At 45.1% G+C, this 20,368-nt stretch overlaps 1 protein-coding gene across 2 annotated transcripts in view; it reads left to right on the top strand.

Annotated features, from left to right (window-relative positions):
• The first annotated feature begins 2,151 nt into the window (after nucleotides 1–2,151).
• The window catches only part of LOC126259443 (tubulin epsilon and delta complex protein 1-like), a 145,138-nt gene continuing 126,921 nt past the window's right edge, over nucleotides 2,152–20,368 (top strand). For both annotated transcript variants that reach the window (XM_049956258.1, XM_049956260.1), the window contains exon 1: nucleotides 2,152–2,354. In XM_049956258.1, the coding sequence (XP_049812215.1) occupies nucleotides 2,235–2,354 (120 nt within the window). In that variant the 5' untranslated portion in view covers nucleotides 2,152–2,234. The remainder of the gene's footprint in view (nucleotides 2,355–20,368) is intronic.

The following is a 20,368-nucleotide window of genomic DNA, read 5'->3' on the forward strand; positions in this document are numbered from 1 at the left end:
CCAATGGAGGGAATTACAAAAATTCAAACTAGCCTAAACATCTACAGCTGTAAATTTTGACATCCCTACATAGTTAAACTGAAAATAAGTGAACTAAACCTATATTCAGTAATCACATATCTTTTTCTCATATAACGATTTCTAATTTTTGAATGTTGTTTTTCTGATTTAGAAGCTTGGTGGTAAAACAGAGTAAAGTAAACTACATACCAAAGTCAGACACCACCACATAAAATCTTATCCTATCACAAAACGTTTAAAACGTTTACTCAAATTGAAGTTGTGTTCACACTGTGCATGTTTTCTTGCTTTCCGTAATTTTTTAAAATATTTCTTTAACTCTTACTGCCACAGGTATAATACAACTGCAGGTCCCTCCATATAGAATAAGTTTCAACAGCCTGTACTCAAAAGCATATGAGCCACTTCGATGTCATTCTTTATAATGCTCTGCCAAAATATATAAAGAGGTTAGAGACAGAAACAGCTTTAGTTCAGAGTTAAAATAATTTATTTTTGAGGAGTGTTCCTACAAACTAAATGAATATGTTAGCATATATAATTACTAGGCTCCCATTCATTGTTGGGTTCTTTTGATTTGTTAACTGATGTACTTCCCATGCTGTGTTTTTCTTTGCAATGAATATTTCTGTTGTTGATTTTCTATTTCCTCTGTCTCAGATGCAGTGTAATACATCTCCTATGAGAAGGGATCCGGTTTAGCCTAATTGTAATGGTTAAGGTGTTGTCAAGTTTTGATGTGTTTGCGCATGATACTTTTTTAGCAGTGCTACATGATGTGCTCATGCGTTTTGTTTTTTGAGGAATGCTTCAAATCGAATTTTCATGATTTATTTGCATCATTGATTGACTTATTACGTATTTTGTGCTTTTCTGTAGTGAACTGTAATTTGTTCAAATAATTTCTCTTTTTGGTTAGCGTTTTTATTTTAAAAATTTCTTGTTTATTGATTTTCTCTTTGTGCATGTTGCAGTCACGATGTAGACTATGTATTTTGTGTTTGCCCTTCCTGTCATGTACTGAGCAAGGTGGCTACTCCTGTGTTATTGTAATGAACTCGCATTCTAGAGGACTGAGGTTGATTCTCTGTCCAGCCACCCTCTCTTTTCTATGGTTTCCCCTTGTTGCATGCCGTGGTAGTACCTTCATAAGGCCATGTTTTATGTGTAAATATTGTTTTTGTAATGTTTATGACATGTCCGATACTATTGTACTAAATAGGCTGTGGACGAATAAATAAACAAATTAAATTTTCCGCTTTTGTGTTTCATGATTTTCGACATTTGTTAAAAGTGCTTTTGTGTTTGTTTAAAGTAATAGATATCAATGATACGTTCATGTGTGCACGCTTTAAATGCATGGTTGCATATATTAGAAAGCGAAAAAGCTTTGTTTTTTTAATACGCAACTTGACGTCCATGCTGTGAGTCCGTCCGTCTATATGACATCTGCACCGTTTTGTAACATTGAAGGCTCTGGCTTGCGTAGAGTAGGCTCCAGTTTTTTGCTATTTGTTCGCTGACGAAATTCATGCAATGTGTGTTGTCTGTGTATTAAAAAACCTGCTACTATTACAGCTATAGCATTTGACGGTGACCACGTGTACATGGGGCTCCCAAAACGGGATTTCATAACCGATTTCTCAATACCGCTCCTGAGTGGTCTTATAAACGCTTTAGAAATGAATCGGGAAATCCGCTTCTAGTTGCCGGATTTCCAATAGTACAGTAGGTTTTCGGTCCAATGTAAACGCAACCGGTCTTGAAACGTGCTTGGGCTGTCAGGTTTCGCCTTGTTTTTTTTAAAAAAAACTTCGTATAATATGGACGGAGTGGCTTTATGTACAGTGAAGGAACTGAAGAGAAATTAGTGATTGTGCTGATTAACTTAGAAACTGTAACAACTGTTTTCCAGGCGCCATATTTAACTGGGCTAGCAAATCCACTCCAGACCATAACAAGTAAACACGACAACGAAAAACGGTTTTCTAAATTTAGTTTTCGTCTTTCGGATGATTGATTGCATGTAAACGTAGTGGGTGATGTTGCCTTCCGTTCCTTTGACGTCTAGTGAATCTTTGGTGTCAGGTGCTTTTCATGTCTCTGTAACTAAAGATGTTTGGTAAATTTGTCATATTTGCTAAAGGGCGGTAAAATTTGGATTGATGTGTTATGTCAGATGGTCACTGTGATATGATTCTCTACGAAGCAAGATGTGTGATTCTGGAGGTGTTCTTTCGATACTGTGCGCTCATTTGAGTTTGTTGTTGAACATTCCTATAAAACCTGAACATTTCAAATCAGCAAAGTTCAATGAGGATAAGGATAATAATGTGAGTGAATTTAAGTGAGTTGATTGTTGTCGTCACGAGTAACAGTTTAATTTGATTCAGGTTGTTACTTACTGGTATTTCACTTGGTTGACGAACACTTTACAGGAGGTATAACACACCGATCGGAAATTTTCAAAACTTTTTTTTAAGTGAAGCAGGAAGCGAGATGGTTCTCTGATACAGTTCAATGTTAATTCTATATCATTTCTTTGTTTACTACATTAGTACATAACAGTCGTTTGCAGACTTCTCACTACAATTCAGTATTCCTGTAGACGGTAAAACTGTTGTAATTTTTCACAAGCTAGCAAATGACAACAGCTCATAAAGGCCTTTGTGGGTTACAAATAATGTATGGTCGAAGGTTATTCTGATATTCGTAGATAAACTGAATTGGATCTATTAATATTATCAAAACATAATGACAAAACAATTATTTTGAACCATAGGGTGACATTTTTAATTTGGTGTTCCCTCAGTAAGAGGATGGAGTCTTCATTATCATGAAATTTCTCAAGCCAGCTGGAAAGTGCCCATTGAATGTTTCTAGAACCTATGATGAGTATCCAAATCCAGTCGTAATTGCAACCATCTTCTGTGCAGAAGCAATCTACCAAAGTGCCTGTTTTTGTAAAAGCAGTTTCACCACTTCATAAGGTTAATGTTTGTTTCAGTTTTGTGTGCTTAGTGACAGCTACTCCCTCTCATTCTGGTTAACTAAAGAACAAGGAAAAACCAGAGGGACAAGATGTGATGAGTAAGGTGGCTAGTCCTGGAAGCACCAGAATGATAGCTATTTCTATTTCCATGCCAAAATGTAGTCTGATAAGGACTTCAAGGTATAGTACAGTTGGCTAAAGGAGATTCTTTATATAGTTGGCAGTTCTCTTACTATCTTTCATCTGTGAAGAGCTAATGGTTTGAGGTGAAAACATTAGTCACCTATAGAGCAGCAACAACACTTATCTATTGTCAAAGAGATATTTACAAAATTGTGTTCGATGATTAGATAAGGTGGACTTACGAACCAGCTGCTGGAAGCCCACAGTAACTGCCGGGGATCATCTTTTGGGCAATTCCACAGTTACGGGTGTTACATGTACACACCTTAAAATAAGGAAAAATAATGTAAGGAAAAATATTTATTGAATTTAATATTGAAAACTTTTAAGGCTTACAATATATTTCATCTTAGAAATGTTGATACTGGAATTGTTTTATTGTTCTCCTGGCTATTAATCAAAAAAGTAGTGTTACGGGTGTTACCAAAAGTAGACCTGGCCCCTGTTATGAGTTAGGGAATTCTCTAATTTCTGCAAACTTGATTAAGCTTTTATTCTTGTAAAACACCTGTTAAGAGGTATTGCCCCAAATTTTATTTTAAAATATAAATTTTTATTTTTTTGGACATCATAACTTAGTATACATATATATATTATTTGCTGTTACGGGTGTTACATTAAATGTTACGGGTGTTACATAGATGCATCAGATTTGATTCTTGGAGGAATAAATTTACCTCTTACAATTGCATAAAAAGAAAAGAAGTATTGTAGTTTATTTGGAATAAAAGTATGTACTTAGGAAACATATTTGAAGGATAAAGCTATTTATTACACAAAAAATTTTGTTACAATTTTATAGTACAACTAGGCCAAGATATTGTTATTTACTTAACATTTACCTCATTTTGTAGGCCTAATAAATTTATGACAAAAATGTTTTCTTATTATTGATTGATTTAAAAACTTCATTTAATAATCTTTTTCCGCAACATCCAACTCAAAATTGAACTCTTAGTACAAACAGTTACCTTGTTGTTTGATTTCTGGTGTTGTTACCTTAGATAGTACTTGACTGAATTTCAGAAAACAAACATCAGTTTCATCTAGTTTAAAAAGTGTTTTACCTTTTCCTACTGACTTCAGAAACATTATTTTCACATCCTCCTCTTCATCAACCTCACTCTGGCAGATTCCCAAGTAACGGTATTGATTTTTGGATAGGGTGGGCTTCTTTTTGTCACTTGGAATGTCAACCAAGACAAATAACCCAAATTTTAAATCAGACTTTTCAATTTTATTAGTTAGGTTTAACTCACAAGCACTTCCAATATTGTCTTGTGATTCAGATAGTGAAACAGTCTCCTGATCAGAATCATCAGAACTGCACACTTCATAGAAGTTTATGCATCTTTTGCATGTAATGTTTTAACTTTGGCCTCCTCAGTGCTAAATACTGACACCCTTGTCATTAATGACTCTGCTGTTTTTGAAACCAGCAAATCAGTTGTGTTACAAGGCTGAAAGTGATGGCAGCCCTGGATTTGAGGAATTGCTTGTAAATTTTTCCACCTTTCATCCAAAATAGGAATGTTTGTAGGGCAGCGTGGAGGGTAAAAATCATAGAGGGAGACCAAGAGATGAATACACTAAGCAGAGTCAGAAGGATGTGGGTTGCAGTAAGTACTGGGAGATGAAGAAGCTTGCACAGGATAGGGTAGCATGGAGAGCTGCATCAAACCAGTCTCAGGACTGAAGACCACAACCACAACAGGAATGTTATGCTCCAATGTTATCTTATCAACCCATAGTACCTTAATTTTAGAAAAGCTCATCAGAGTGTAGTCATAAAAGTCAATTGCGTTGTTAATAATAACTTTCCTAGATCTAACAGCTGTCCACACGCTCCTCTTCAGTGCACCTCCAATGCCATCCATGGCTCCTTTACCATGTGAACTGGCAACAAAATTCCACTCAACTGTCAATCCGAAGTCTCTCTCAAAATAACATAGATTGGACGAAGTATATTTATTTTTGAACTGCCCAGCACAGTTGTTAGAAAATATAAAAACTCTTTTAACTTTAGGAAACACTTTTTTAATGTCCGTTATAACAGTTTTAAGCGAAGTCCACACAAAATATTTTGTGTGTGAAAGGTCATTACTGATGACTGCATAGGACCTGACTTCATGGTTTGCAAACTAAATGCAGAAAGTGCACTCTGTACCTCATCTTGTGAAATTAGAGCATAATTCTCTGCAAAGTCCATTTGAAGAACACATTCTTCAGCATCAAGGCTGTTTTTTCTTTCCTTTGATGAAATCACTGCTTTATCTTCACGTAGCAATGTTTTTTAAACTGCGGCAATTTGTCAACCGGGCATCATCGCAGCTCCCTGAATGTTCACTAAGCCAAGGACAATGTTTCGCATCATTTTCCCATTGCTGCCAGACAATCTTTTTAGTTACGTCAAAGCCTTCTGGGATAAATTTGCTCAATTTAATTTGACATTCCTGGCATGACCCAAAAACACAGTCTTCATTCTGTGAATTACAACTTAATTCGTTCAATAATTCCTTGTGATTGCTTGGAACAGCTTTGCTCAAAGACTCAAGTATGCTTATGAAATTGTAGGCTCTTATGAATGACTAGAATTTGCCTCAATAAGCAGTTTACTGGGCCTATATAAAATTTAAAATTGAGGTTAGCAATATTGTTGTCCTTGGGAAAGTTAGAATGGAAAACATAAACTATATGTAATCTAAAGAATTTTGGGCTTAATTAACTTTGTAGGAGAACATCAGTTGATTCAGGTTAATGCCCCAATTAACTTTTATAATGTAGGTGCAGTGCTTAAACAAGTGTATGCAGAGGAATAAAAATTTTTGTTATCAAGCTTAAAACTGTTTTCATATGTAGTAAACATAGTTAAAAAACTTTTTCTGTTCATAATAATACCCTTTGGTTATAATTTAAATGTAGGGCCTAGGCCTACTAAAGATGAAGGTGGCATTAAACCTTCCAATTCAAGTTACGGGTGTTACGCATGTGTTAAGTAACACCCGAAACAAAAATTAGTAACACCCGTAACAGCTCTAAGAGTGTTAAGTAAGATTTCAAAATGCCATGTAATGGTATGATATTGTGAAACATGTGCATAACCTCACTTTTACAGAAAGGTATTGTACACAACAAATTTACTAGATTACAAATTAAACTTTTGTATCTTTTTTGTTACGGGTGTTACAAGCTGCACATATATTATAAAACTAACAAAATAAAGAAATGCAATTAGCTTAGCTCAACAAAACGAATTATTGTGAGCTATAACAATGTTGACTTCAATATTCTTTGCAACAATAGAACAATCAGCCACAGATAAGACAACTAATACTCATCTGGAAATAGCATAAAACATACCTCTCTGTGGTGCCATAGAGTAGTGCACTTTAAACACTTAGTGAAGGTAGAAATTTAATTTTTTCATAGTCATGATTATTTTGCAATGAACAAATGTACTTTTAACTTGGCATTTTTAAGATTATGTTTGAAATATTGTCATTTTAATTTTTTTGTCACAAAGTCTCTTTAACATGGAATGACCCTTTTGCCAACTCTACTATAGTAATGCTGGTTGACTGCAGCGCTTTTGATAATAAATGCAAAATAGACAGTCCATTTCATGCAGAGAATGTAAACATTGTTTTCATATAGGTTCTTACCAGCTTTTGTTCTGTCATCATTTTGATGGAGTCTTTTACTGGCTTCATTTCAGAGTCATACCCTCATAGAAAATCTCCTTGCCTATGCAGGGTTTTGATAAAAGCCTAATGTTAGCACAATTTGTTATGCGTGCAACTGCAAAATTTCCATAAACATGAAATGGTTTTTATGAAATGACGTGACAGTTGTCCCACTGATTTACATCATTGTGTAAGAGAAGGCCCACAACGTAAGGAATGTCATAAATACCTCATAGTCTATAGGAAAGAAATTCTGGATGTTTGTAAGCCCTTCTGTTTGTAAGCCCTTCCTTATAAAGCATATGAATGAGATTGATACTGACTCAACGGGAGGAAAATGAAATGATACAAGCTAAGTCTCAGGGGTTTCCTAATGCTTGCCGCTACCGAACCCACTTGAATATGACCTCTTAAAGCTCTTTGTTTTCTGCTGTTTCTATTCTTTTTCTCAACAAACTTCCATCTTCATTTTTAACAACAGACACACAGTTTAAAATTAAGGGCTTTTTTTCTGGAATTGTTGATGCTCTCGTGCCAAACATCTCAGCCGACCACTTACCACTTGTGCCTTTGTCTTATTGTTCAAGGACTTTTATTTTACCCACCAACGATAAGACAGTGTGTTTTCTTTTATAAGACTTATGTGGCATGGTAAATTAAAACTGACACACAAAACAAAATAAGACAGAATATGCAAGATATAGCAACAAATCAGTGTACCCATTAAGTCACAACACAGACTAATGTAGGCTGTACTGAATGATGGGCACCACAAACGCAACCATGTGCATACTGTATTTGTTGTTCGCAGCAAAATTTTTTCTTTTAATACATGTGCTGTGGATTGGTTTTACGGTGGTAAGGAAACATTCAGTGTACTGTACACTGTAAGAACTATTTATGAAAACCAACAGTTTTAGTCATACAGTACAATTTTTTTTTCCTCAAAGCAATCTGGATAATTGGTGAAACAAAGTTCGAGTTCATATAATTGGAATTCGGTTGTACATATGTGGTGAGTGCAGTGTCCCAAGTTATTGCAGCACCTACTTCCTTTCCTTTGCTGCAATCTCTCATCTCTGACTACCCTTGCTTCTCATCTTTTTCATGGTGGCAACTTTTGATGATGTCATCCTGGCTATTCCTTAGGTTCTGGTTTCCTTTCTTGCAATATTCTTTCATTCCTGGCAGTTTGTCTGAAGTAGTCCCGACTCCCTCCTGGGACCCCTCTCCCTGGCATCCTGCTACCACAACTCAGCCACAGGGCACACAGTTGCCCGTTCTCCTTTGGTTTTGGACCTTTAAAAAGTGTGCTCTCCTGTGCGCTGCCCTCCTCAGCCTATGAAAGAGAGAAGAAAAAGAAACATAAGTCCCAGGATAAGTGCTGCCCCCCCCCCCCCCCCCCCCATCACAGTGCCTCCAGAGGTGTGACATTTCCCCTCAAAACCTGAGTCCTTCCTGTTACTTATGGATGTGATTCTGTCATTGTTGGTGACGTATGGTGTCCTGTCAGTGTGACTGGCTCCAGCCTGTTAGCTTCCCATTTGGATACTTGGTCTGTGATTATTCAATAGAACTGTAATCAATACTGTCACCTTCCAGAGTTGCAATCCCTTATTGCCTTTTACTTGGCAACTTGTGTCACTCTCCAGGAATCTCTTCTTACTTACGCTCACTCATCAAATCTTTGTGGGTTCCGTGCTTTCTGTCCAAACTGATTTGCTCCTTTGAGGGTGTCTTGTGGTGGCTGCACGTTGCTCTGTACAAATGTTGTTAGAGTACATGGATCCCTCTTTGTACCCCATTGGGAGTGGTTGCCATTTGGGTCCACTTTGATTCTGCCATCACAGTTTGCAGTTGCTATCTCCCTCCTGACAGACCATCTACATCTGCTGCCCTGACTGCCCTTCTTCATCAGGACCCCCCGCCCCCGTTCCTCCTCCTATCACCCTTTGTGGGGCAGTGCTTATGCGGATGCGGGTTCTACATTGTCCAATTTCTTGCAGACCATAATCTGTGCCTTCTTAATGATGGTTCCCATGCTTATTTTAGTGCTGCACATGGCACTTTCCCTGCCATTAATCTTTCGCTCTCTTCCCCTCCCCTCCTTCCTTCCTTACATTAGGCGCCACACTATGACCTCTGTCATAGTAACCATTTCCCATTGATTCTCTCTTTCCGTTCCCACCTACTGTTGACCAGGTTACCCCACTGGGCTTTCCATCATTCTGATTGACCTCCCTGGTCATGTTTCCAACTTTTTTGTCATGTTGTAATGGTGAAGTCATCCGTGATCTATCCGGTAAGATAATCTGTCCAGTCGGCATTGCAGTTTTCTGTTTGATGGGCCCTGTTCACCATCGGCCTGTTTAGTGCCATTATTCATGATCATGCCTTGCAATCTAAAAAGGCACCTGTCCTCTGGTCTTGTTACCTTTAAACATCTTCCTGCCAAAGCCTGTTACTTAATCAGACAGAGAAAATGGATGTGTTGGGGATTATTTGTCTCCTCTCTAGGTTCTTCTGTGCATTTGTCATGCATGTGGGCTACACTCCTCACCCAGCCAGGTTGTCAGTGGCAGTCTTCCATTCTGGGCCTTGCCCTTCCAAATGGTCTATGTACAGATCCGTCAGTTCCTGCGGGACACCTCGCGACCTATATTGTGATGGCATTGTAATAAGCCTCCTATGGAGCTGCCTTCCTCCTCTGGAAATAGTAGGTTGAAGCTTCCTGCTTAATCCCTTGTCATGCGAATCCAAAAATGAATCTTTTACTGAATGGGAGCTGCTTCTGACCCCATCTTCTTCGCACGATTCAGCTCCTGGCCCTGATTCCATCTATAATCAATTGCTTCAACACCTCAGTCCTCAACAATGCCAATATCTCCTCTAGATGTATGACCATGTTTGGCTCCAAAGCATTTTCCCCTCTCAATGGACGGACAGTATTGTGGTTCGTGTCCTTAAACCTGACAAGGAACAGTCATCCCTTGATATTTATATTCCTTTAATCTCGGTACCTTTTATCTTCTTACCAGTGCGGCTTTTGGGAGGGACGGTCTCCAATCAGTCATCTGCTTCAATTGGAAACCCAGTTTGGCAGGCCTTTCCTCAGCATCAAATCTTCTCACAGTTCACTTTGATCTTCGTAAGACTTAAGACACAGTTTGGTGCCATCATATTCTTCATATGCTCCATGAGTGGGGTCTTTGGGGCTCCCTCCTGATTTTTACTTGCCTGTTCCCGTTCATAGTCAGGGTTGGCTCAGTATGGACCCAGAAGAATGGTGTTCCACAGGGCTCCATATTAAGTGTCCTTATTTTGCTAATCACTATCAATGGACCAGTGACATCTGCCAGACTGTTGGTCACCCTGCTCTGTATGTGGATAATTTCTGTATTTGGGCTAGCTTCCACTTGGTAGCCTCCATAGAATGACAGCTCCAGGGCTGGGGTGCTTCCACCCCCCCCCCCCCCCCCACACACACACACAGTTTTCAATTGTCTTCCCTTAAGTGGAAGGCGGCACTTTTCTCTCACCATACTATTGTCCATCGTAATCTGGAGCTCTTCCTCGATGCCAAGCACCTGATCATGTTCCCCCAGTTCTGTTCCTTACGTTCTTGGGTCTTTTTTTTGACAACAAGCTAAGTTGGTTGCCCCGTAGGCATCACCTGAAGGGGGGCTGCTTTCATGAACTCAGTGGGCTTCCTTGCCCACACCTCTTGGGGCGCAAATCATTCAATCCTTCTCCTCCTTTACCAGCCATTAGTTCTCTCTTGTCTGGACTATGGTTGTCAAGTTTATGGGTCAGCTGCCCTTTCCACACTGCTCATCTTGGACCAGGTTCACCATCATGGATTCCCTTTAGCCACCGGTGCATTTCGCACTAGCCCTGTTGATGGTCTTCTGGTTGACATTTGGATCCCTCCCCTTTTGATTTGGCAGTCCCAGCTCCTGTTTCCCTATCACTATCCACTTTCCCCTGCTCAACCTTCCCATTCTATTCTTTTTGCGGCTTCATGCCATTGCCTGCTGGTGGGCAGGCTCACTTGTATCTGTTGGGCTTTGCCTCTCTTCTCTCTGCCATGACTTCCTTCACTCTTCCTTGTCTTCTTCCTCATGTTCTCTCCTGACAACCCCCCCCCCTCCCCCCAATCTCCCCTTTGATTGGTTCCTCGGCCAAGGATTAAGATGGATTTCTTCCAGGGTCCAAAAGCTTCCATTGCTCCAATGGTGTTCTGCTGTTTGTTCCAAACACACTTACAGAAGTTTCAGGGTGCCATTGTGCTTTTACACTGTGGACTCTAAGTCTGCTGATCATATTGGATATGCCTTCACATCTTCTGTTGGCACGGAACTCCATCTCTTGCCTGCCATGTATGGGGTGTTTACTGCGGAATTTATGGCTGTCTATAGGGCACCCTGTTTTATTAAATGGTCCTCCGCCACTCGAGTTTTGTTACATGCTGACTCAATGGGAGGCCTTCAGGCTACTGCTCGGTTTTTGGTCCCTGCCATCCGTGACCTCACCAGTCTTCGTGATGCTGCTTGTTCAGTTGACTTCCTTTGGGTTCTTGGCCACATAGGTATCCCAGGTAATGAACTTACTATCTGGATTGGAGGAGGAGGGGGGGGGGTGGTGGTCACCTACCCCATGTTCTCTGCAACCCCTCCTGGGGCGGGTTTATGGCTTTACATCAGATCCCTTTTTGCTCAGTCGTGGACTGACACTTAGTATGCTACCCCAGTGTTGGATAAATGTGGCACCATCAAGGAGACTCCCATCGTGTGGCTTTCTTCCCTGTGCCTCTCCTGGCCAGAATCTGCCACCCTCTGCTGTCTTTGCATTGGCCATACTAGGTTGACCTGTGGGTTTTTACTCTGCAGTGAGCGCCCCTCCTACCTCCCCTTTGTAGTGATCCATATTTTACTGGACTGCCTCCACCTTTTTATCCTTCACACTAAATATGCCCACCCAACTTTCTTGTCTCAGGTGTGAGCGGACAACTCGCATGATTCCATCTGTCCTGTTTTCTTTGCTGAAAATTGTTTGTACTCTCAGGTATAAGTCCCCGCTCCTGTTCTTACATCTTCCTGCAGCCCTGATGTCACTTTTCCTTCTTTGTTTGCATGTTATCCCTTCCCTTTGACTGGACTGTGCTTTTTGTGTTGTTGCTTCCTTGATTTCTGCCATCCTAGATCATGGGACCAACAACCGCGCTGTTTGGACCACTCGCCCAAATCAATCAACCAACCAACCATTCATTTTCCGAATTTTTCTGTAGTATACAAACTGATGAAGAAAACCTTACATAGCACCTAATGCATGCAGTGCTAAACATTGTGTGTGCACAATACCTGTGTAGGCTCCTATTTGTGCTTCAAAGCCAACACTGTACCCAGTCTGGCATGATGGGTTTGTTATGTATCCTTTTGGTTGAGCCCCCTGACAACACAGGGATCACACTGCTGAATGAGCTGCAAGCTCACCAAGCATGCCAATGAGTAGCCTTCTTGGGATATCAGGAGTCCTGCTAATGTCCACCACGCCAGACTGCTTTTGCTGTAGCTGGGTGGCACCTATGGGGAGAGCCCATGATAGAAGTAGGTCATAACAGGGTGGATGTTTCGCACACGAAATGTCTTAAATTACAGTGAAACAATCTCCGTTCTGATCCAGCTGTTTCCTTAAATAGAAATAGAAATTGAAACACACGTAGTTACTAACCTACTGCTTTCCTCATCATGGCTACCCATGAGAAGAGGGACAAGCCAAATGCCTAGGAGTGCAACAATTTAATACGTACTCGAACTGGTGGGGATACTTTCACTGTGATAAAATCATTATTTTGTGTGGAAAATACTGAAGATAAATTTGGAGAAGCCGAGTCATTGGGAAAAATGTGCAGTGGATCACTCTTGATAACAGGCTTCTGTGCTGCACAGTCTACAGCTCTTCGGGTATGTGACTGTCTGGATGAAATACCAGTTAGCATTGCTCCACATAAGGTTGTCAATGTGGTCCAAGGAATCATCTTCCACTGAGACCTTACACTCCAAACAGGCGAAGAACTACTGGTTAATCTAGAGAGGAGAGGCATACCTTTTGTCTGATGCATCTGAAAAGGTCCCAAGGATAATAGAATAGACTTAGGCACCTTTGTTGTAGCCTTTGGAGCAAATGTCCTCCTATAAAAAGTCAGTCATGGTGTACAGGTGGGACATACCCCCTGCAGGTCCGGGGTAAGAATAGGCCCGAGGTATTCCTGCCTGTCGTAAGAGGCGACTAAAAGGAGTTTCAACCGTTTTGGCCTTCCATGTGATGGTCCCCCTTCGGGTTTGACCTCCATTTTTCAAAATTCTACAGAAGTACGAGCCTTTTGGGGAAGGACGCCTTACGTGGTGTACCACTGGTCCTCATTGCACTAAGACCTTGGCACTCAGCATTGTACTGGCGTTGTAACCATACCCACTATTCCTCAAATTGGGCCTAAACGCCTGATGGATTGTACAAGTTACGCCCATAGTGCGTCCCCATCTGCACCTACGATCATGATCGACTTTCCATGGCACCAGAAATCCAGCACGGTAGCCAGCCTGTTGTGGTGGGGTCGTCATGTACCCTCTAGGTTGTAGCCCCCTGACAACACAGGGATCGTACTGCCGATACCTGAGCTGCACCCTCCCCACGTCGGCCAAGGAGTAGATGCCCGTCTCCTTGGGGCATCAGGACTCCCGGCAACGGTCATCCTGCCAGGTGGCCCTTGCTGAGGCTGGGTGGCGCCCGTGGGGAGAGCCCCTGGTCGGAGAGGGTGGTATCGGGGCGGACGTTTCGCAGATGAAACGTCAACACGTATCAGGTCGCTCTGCGGCCGAGTCTTTCAAAAGGAAAGGTACTGTCTCTAGTTCTGGTTCTCCTGCCCTTTCCCCCTTGGCCACTCCCTGGGAGGAAGGACAGGCCCGCCGGCTTGGGGCGAAGTACTTCCCCCGCTATTTAGTCTGTTCTCGGACCGATGGGGGGACGTTCGCCACCTCCAAGCCCATGTTCTTTGTTCAGCACATTGAGGACATCTTCGGGGAAATCGAGACTCTCAGTAAGATGCGTTCGGGGTCCGTTCTTATAAAGACCACCTCCGCCACACAGTCGGCGGCGCTCCAGACGTGCGACCGCCTAGGGGATATCCCAGTGTTCATTGTCCCGCATCTGGCACTAAATAGGACGCAGGGGGTTATTTTTCATCGGGACCTCCTGCTGCAATCTGATGAGGAGCTGAGGGCCAACCTGGAGCGCCGAGGCGTGCATTTCGTCCGGCGAGTCCAGCGCGGCCCCAAAGACCGTTGCATCGACACCGGGGCCTTTATCCTCGCCTTCGAGGGGGACGTTCTCCCGGAGAAGGTAAAGGTGATGTGCTACCGGTGCGACGTGCAACCTTACGTCCCGCCTCCTATGCGCTGTTTTTGGTGTTTGCGCTTTGGGCACATGTCGTCACGGTGTGAGGCTGAGCCCCTTTGTGGCGATTGTGGACGTCCTCTTCGTGAGGAACATACATGCACCCCACCACCTCGGTGCGTTAATTGTCCTGGCATCCACTCGCCTAGATCCTCAGACTGCCCCGCATATCAGAAGGAGAAGAAGATACAAGAACTCAAAACTTTGGATCGTCTCTCTTATTCTGAGGCCAGGAAGAAGTATGACCGCCTCCATCCCGTGCCGTTGACCACTTCGTTTGCCTCAGTTGTGTCCCCTCCTTCCGCGGTATCCTCACCCCTATCCTGTCCCCCCTCCACCTCCTCCCCCCATCCGGGGTCTCTGCCTCCGCCTCCCACATCCCTCCCTTCCAAATCCTCCTCCCCCGTGGCCCCCGCCTCCTCTGCCCCAGGGACCACCATTCCTCCTCCTCCTCCCCCCCCCCCCCCCCCACGCCGCCTGAGAAGCGATCCTCTTCTCAGGCGTCCATCGGGGAAACGTTCCGGACCCCAGCTTCAGAGGTCCGGCGTTCCAAAACGGACCCCGCGCGTGAGGACCTTCTTCGGGTCCAGCCCACCACCCCTGTGCCTCCTCGGACTTCCAAGAAGGCCTCCAAGAAGAAGTCTCTATCCCCCTCTCCACCCCGGCGCGTTTCGTCTGACGCTCCATCCGTGAGTCGCTGCTCCCGGCCGTCCTCACTTTCGCCGGGACGCTCTGCTGCCAGGCGCTCAGCTGGCCTCTCATCGGCAAATGATGCTGCCCCTCCTACACCACCAGGGACAGCGGCCGCAGCTGGCGACGACTCGATGGAACAGGATCCGCCTCCCGCCGGTTGTAGCGTTGTTCACTCGAAACCTGGCCCTCCGCGGCCGTCGAGGTGACCAGCTCTTCCCCCGTCTCGTTCCCCCTCTTTTTTGACTAGCGATGGCCTTGTTACATTGGAACATAAGAGGTATTCGATCTAATCGCGAGGAATTACAACTGCTCCTCCGCCTGCACTGTCCGCTCGTCCTTGGTCTCCAGGAAACCAAGTTGCACCTGACTGACCGTATTGCCTTTACCCACTATACCTCGGAGCGGCCCCCCAGGGGGTCCACAACTCTTTTGTGGATACATGCGTAGCGAGCACGGGACCCCGAGCTAATGTGGCCCTCCTTCCTTTCCGGGCTGCATACCCTCCCTTTCCGCATCCTTCCCTGTCCCCCATCTTCTCCCCCCCCCCCCCCCCCTCACCTCTGGCTCTTTCCTTCCCTCTTTCTCCCCCTCTGGGAGTATGGTTTGTGCCTACGTCCGGAGACGGACGCTCGAAACTGTTACAAATTCCTTGCTTTCTATACTTGCAAGTCTTCGTCCTTCCTCTGTCCTTCTCTTTTCCTTCCCTCTTCTCTTTGCACTTTTCTCCGCTGCGGCGTTTGAGACCCCTCTTCTTTCCTTTCTCTTTTTTCCTCCCTGTGCATGTCGGAAGGCCGACCCACGCACTTCCATGCGTAGCCGGTGACGGGGTAACGCATAATTCCCCACCCCGGGTAGACAGGTAGGACACGTACGTACCCCCTGGTAACGGCCAGGCCCAGGGAGGGGTGATTACCCGAGCTGATACCTTCCGAAAGTACCAATTGGTCCCTCCATCCGTTTGTCGGGAGGTGTGACCTGAGGTGTGAACAATCACCTAAGGCGGGAGTGCCCTCAGAGAGGGCCCCCACAAGGGAGGAGCGCGCCATCGGAGACGCCGGTAATCATGGGGGATTCTTCCGCAATGGTTTCCTCACTTTCCACTATGTCAGCTCACAAGCGTAAGTTCACTGAGTCTCAGCCACAGACAGTTCTTCCATCGTTGCCACAGTTCCTTGTTGTTTCTCGGTCTGACGAAGGTCACGACTTCTCCACGGTCAACCCTTTCATTATTCAGAAAGGTGTCGACGCAATTGCAGGTCCTGTAAAGTCTTGTTCCAGATTACGGAATGGCACCCTGTTGTTAGAAACAGTCAGTGCCCTCCAGGCACAAAAATTGCTGCGTACCTCACTACTACACACCTTCCCTGTCCGGGTGGAACCGCACCGTACTTTAAATTCCTCGCGTGGAGTCATTTATACACGCTCCCTCGATGGATTATCTGACGAAGAAATTCAGCACTACCTGTCTGACCAGGGCGTAACGGCTGTTCATAGAGTTATGAAAAGGGTTGACATGAACATCATTCCAACCCGCACTGTCTTCTTGACATTTGACAAAGTTCAACTTCCATCGAAAATCAAAGCAGGCTATGAGATAATTTCCGTTCGCCCTTACGTCCCAAACCCTACGCGTTGCTATTGGTGTCAGCGGTTCAATCACACCAGCCAGTCCTGTTCCAATCCGGCCAAATGTGTTACGTGTGGCAAGGATGCCCATGAGGGTGCTTGTCCACCTCCATCCCCTCGCTGCATCAACTGTATGGGTGACCACGCTGCTTCCTCTCGAGATTGCCCCGTTTTTAAGGACAAAAAGCTCATCCAGGAAATTAGAGTGAAGGAAAAGGTGTCGACCTTTGCTGCTCGAAAATTATTCGCCAGTCGACAGCCCACCGTGCCTCAGACAGGAAAATACAGCACTGTCCTTGCTTCTCCTCGGCCAACAAAGGAGGCGGCCACGCAGACTTGCGACCTCACCTTTAGTACCACGGTCGTCAGATCGGCCAGCGCAAAGATCGCCCGTTCAACCTCACCACTTTCGCCTGCCCACTCTCTGGCTCACCCTTCGTCGGGTTCTGCTAAATCTCGAGCCCAAAAGTCAGACACCAAGACTTCGAAAAAAGAGCATATTCGTGAAGAGTTTTTACGTACCACAACTTCCCAACCATCGGTTCCTCCTTCATCTAAATATCATACTTCCAAGAAGGCTACAAAGAAACCCAGTTCCTCTCCTTCTCCGCCAAGGCGTGTCCCATCTACAGCACCACCAGGCGGAAATCGCCCTCGGCCGTCTTCTGTGTCGCCGAGGCGCACTGCTGACGGCCGATAGCTGGTGGCAGGAGCTGCTGCTGACCAACCGATGGATCAGGATCTTCTGCCTTCGGCTGAATGCCATTCCATGCTGTCGGTCGCAAGCTCTAAGCAGTCGTTGAGTTGACAGCGACCTTGGTCACATTCCTCCATTTTCTGTTCACCCTATGTCAATTATCCACTGGAATATCCGCGGTATTCGAGCCAATCGGGATGAATTGTCGATCCTCTTGCGATCCTACTCGCCGGTCATCTTCTGTCTTCAGGAAACAAAGCTGCGTCCCCATGACCGCTTTGTTCTCCCTCATTTTCAGTCCGTCCAATATGATCTCCCCTCTGTTGAAGGCACTCCAGCACATGGAGGACTCATGATTCTTCTCCATGAAACTCTCCATTATCACCCAATCCATTTAAACACTTCCTTCCAAGCTCTCGCCGTCCGTCTTTCCCTTTCCGGATACACATTCTCTCTTTGTACTGTATACATTCCATCGTCCACACCAATGGCACGAGCTGATCTCCTTCACCTTCTTGGTCAGCTTCCACCCCCCTATTTGCTGGTTGGGGACTTCAATGCCCACCACCCGCTTTGGGGATCTCCACATCCTTGTCCACGTGGCTCACTATTGCTAGACGTCTTCCACCAAGCGGATCTAGTTTGCCTCAACACTGGGGTCCCTACATTTTTGTCTGCCTCCACGACAAATTTATCTCATTTGGACCTTGCGGTCGGTACTGTTCCGCTAGCTCGGCGCTTCAAATGGTTCGCCCTTGATGATACACACTCGAGTGACCACTTTCCATGTGTCCTTAGACTGCAGCCTCAACTGCCATACATGCGCCCGCGACGCTGGAAGTTTGCCCAAGCTGATTGGACACTTTTTTCGTCTCTAGCGACTTTCGATGACCGTCACTTTCCCAGCGTAGACGATGAGGTCACACATATTACCGACGTTATTCTTACAGCTGCGGATCATTCAATACCACGCACCTCCGAATTGCCCCGGCGCCCCCCAGTTCCTTGGTGGAACGAGGCATGCCGTGATGCAATACGTGAGCGGCGACGTGCTCTCCGCGTTTTCCGCCACCGTCCTACTTTGGCCAACTGTATCCGCTATAAGCAGTTCCGAGCGCGATGCCGTCGTGTCATCCGCAATAGCAAGAAGGCAAGCTGGAAATTCTTTATTGGCTCATTTAACACCTTCACTCCCTCCTCGGAAGTTTGGAGTCGGCTTCGACGGTTCTCAGGTGCGCCTAGTTTCTCCCCAGTCTCTGGGCTCACTGTCGCGCATGATACATTAGTGGACCCCGTTGCAATTTCTAACTCGTTGGGTCAGCACTTTGCTGAGATTTCGAGCTCTTCAAATTACCCGCCAGCGTTTCTCCCGAAGAAACGTGCAGCGGAAGTGCGACCTCTTGCTTTCTCCTCTCAAAATCGCGAAAGCTACAATGCTGTTTTCTCCATGCGGGAACTCCAACATGCACTCTCTTCTTCTCGCTCCTCCGTCCCAGGACAGGATGGTATCCACGTCCAAATGTTGCTGCATTTATCAACCCATAGTCTGCGTTACCTCCTTCGCCTTTATAATCGAATTTGGACCGACAGTACTTTTCCCAGACGATGGCGGGAAGCTATCGTCGTTCCTGTTCCGAAACCTGGAAAGGACAAACATCTCCCCTCTAGCTATCGCCCCATTTCTCTCACGAGTAGTGTTTGTAAGGTTTTGGAGCGTATGGTGAATTACCGTTTAGCGTGGTGGCTGGAATCCCGCAGTCTTTTAACACCTGCCCAATGCGGATTCCGAAAGCATCGTTCTGCAGTTGACCATCTTGTTGCTCTCTCCACTTATATCATGAACAATTTTCTCCGGAAACGCCAAACAGTAGCAATATTTTTTGATCTGGAGAGAGCATACGATACCTGTTGGAGGACAGGCATCCTCCGCACACTGTTCTCTTGGGGCTTTCGAGGTCGGCTGCCCCTTTTTCTTCGCGAATTTATGGCAGAGCGCACATTTAGAGTGCGGGTGAACACTTCTCTCTCCCGTACTTTCTCCCAAGAAAACGGGGTAACCCAGGGCTCCGTGCTGTGTGTTGTACTGTTTGCCATTGCCATCAATCCAATTATGGATTGTCTCCTTCCTGATGTCTCGGGCTCCCTCTTTGTGGACGATTTTGCGATCTACTACAGCTCTCAACGGACCAGCCTTCTTGAACGACGTCTTCAAGGCTCTCTCGATCGCCTCCACTCTTGGAGCATCGAAACCGGCTTCCGTTTTTCTCCCAGTAAGACCGTTTGTGTTAATTTTTGGCGACGTAAGGAGTTTCTTCCGCCCTCCTTACATCTAGGTCCTATCAACCTTCCGTTATCAGACGTCGCTAAATTCTTGGGTCTTATGTTTGACAGAAAACTGTGCTGGTCCTCCCACGTTTCCTATCTTTCGGCTCGCTGTCTGCGATCCCTCAACACCCTCCGTGTCCTGAATGGTACCTCCTGGGGAGCGGACCGAGTGGTCCTTCTCCGCCTCTATCGCACCTTAGTGCGCTCGAAATTGGACTATGGAAGCATAGTTTACTCCTCTGCTCGGCCGTCTATTCTTCGTCGTCTCGACTCTATCCACCACCGTGGATTACGTTTAGTGTCTGGAGCTTTTTACACCAGCCCTGTGGACAGCCTTTATGCTGAGACTGCTGAACCTCCGCTGTCCAATCGGCGAGCAGTCCTTTTGAGTCGTTATGCTAGCCATCTGTCTTCCATGCCTGCTAATCCAGCCCATGACATTTTTTTCGACGCCTCCTTTGATGTAGGGTATGCAGGCCGCCCCTCCTCCCTACTACCACCGGGAGTCCGCTTCCATCAACTGCTGCATTCTTTCCTTCCGCTTTCCTAAAACCTTCTTGACAACTTGGGGTACAGCACCGCCTTGGCTCTGTCCCCGGATCTGCCTGCTCCGTGACCTTTGTCAATTTCCCAAGGATGGTACCCCTTCACTTGTTTATCGTCAGGCATTTGCTGCTCTATGTGCACAAATGAAGG

Source organism: Schistocerca nitens, chromosome 5 (assembly GCF_023898315.1).
Source record: "Schistocerca nitens isolate TAMUIC-IGC-003100 chromosome 5, iqSchNite1.1, whole genome shotgun sequence".
NCBI classification, from domain to species: Eukaryota; Metazoa; Arthropoda; class Insecta; order Orthoptera; family Acrididae; genus Schistocerca; species Schistocerca nitens.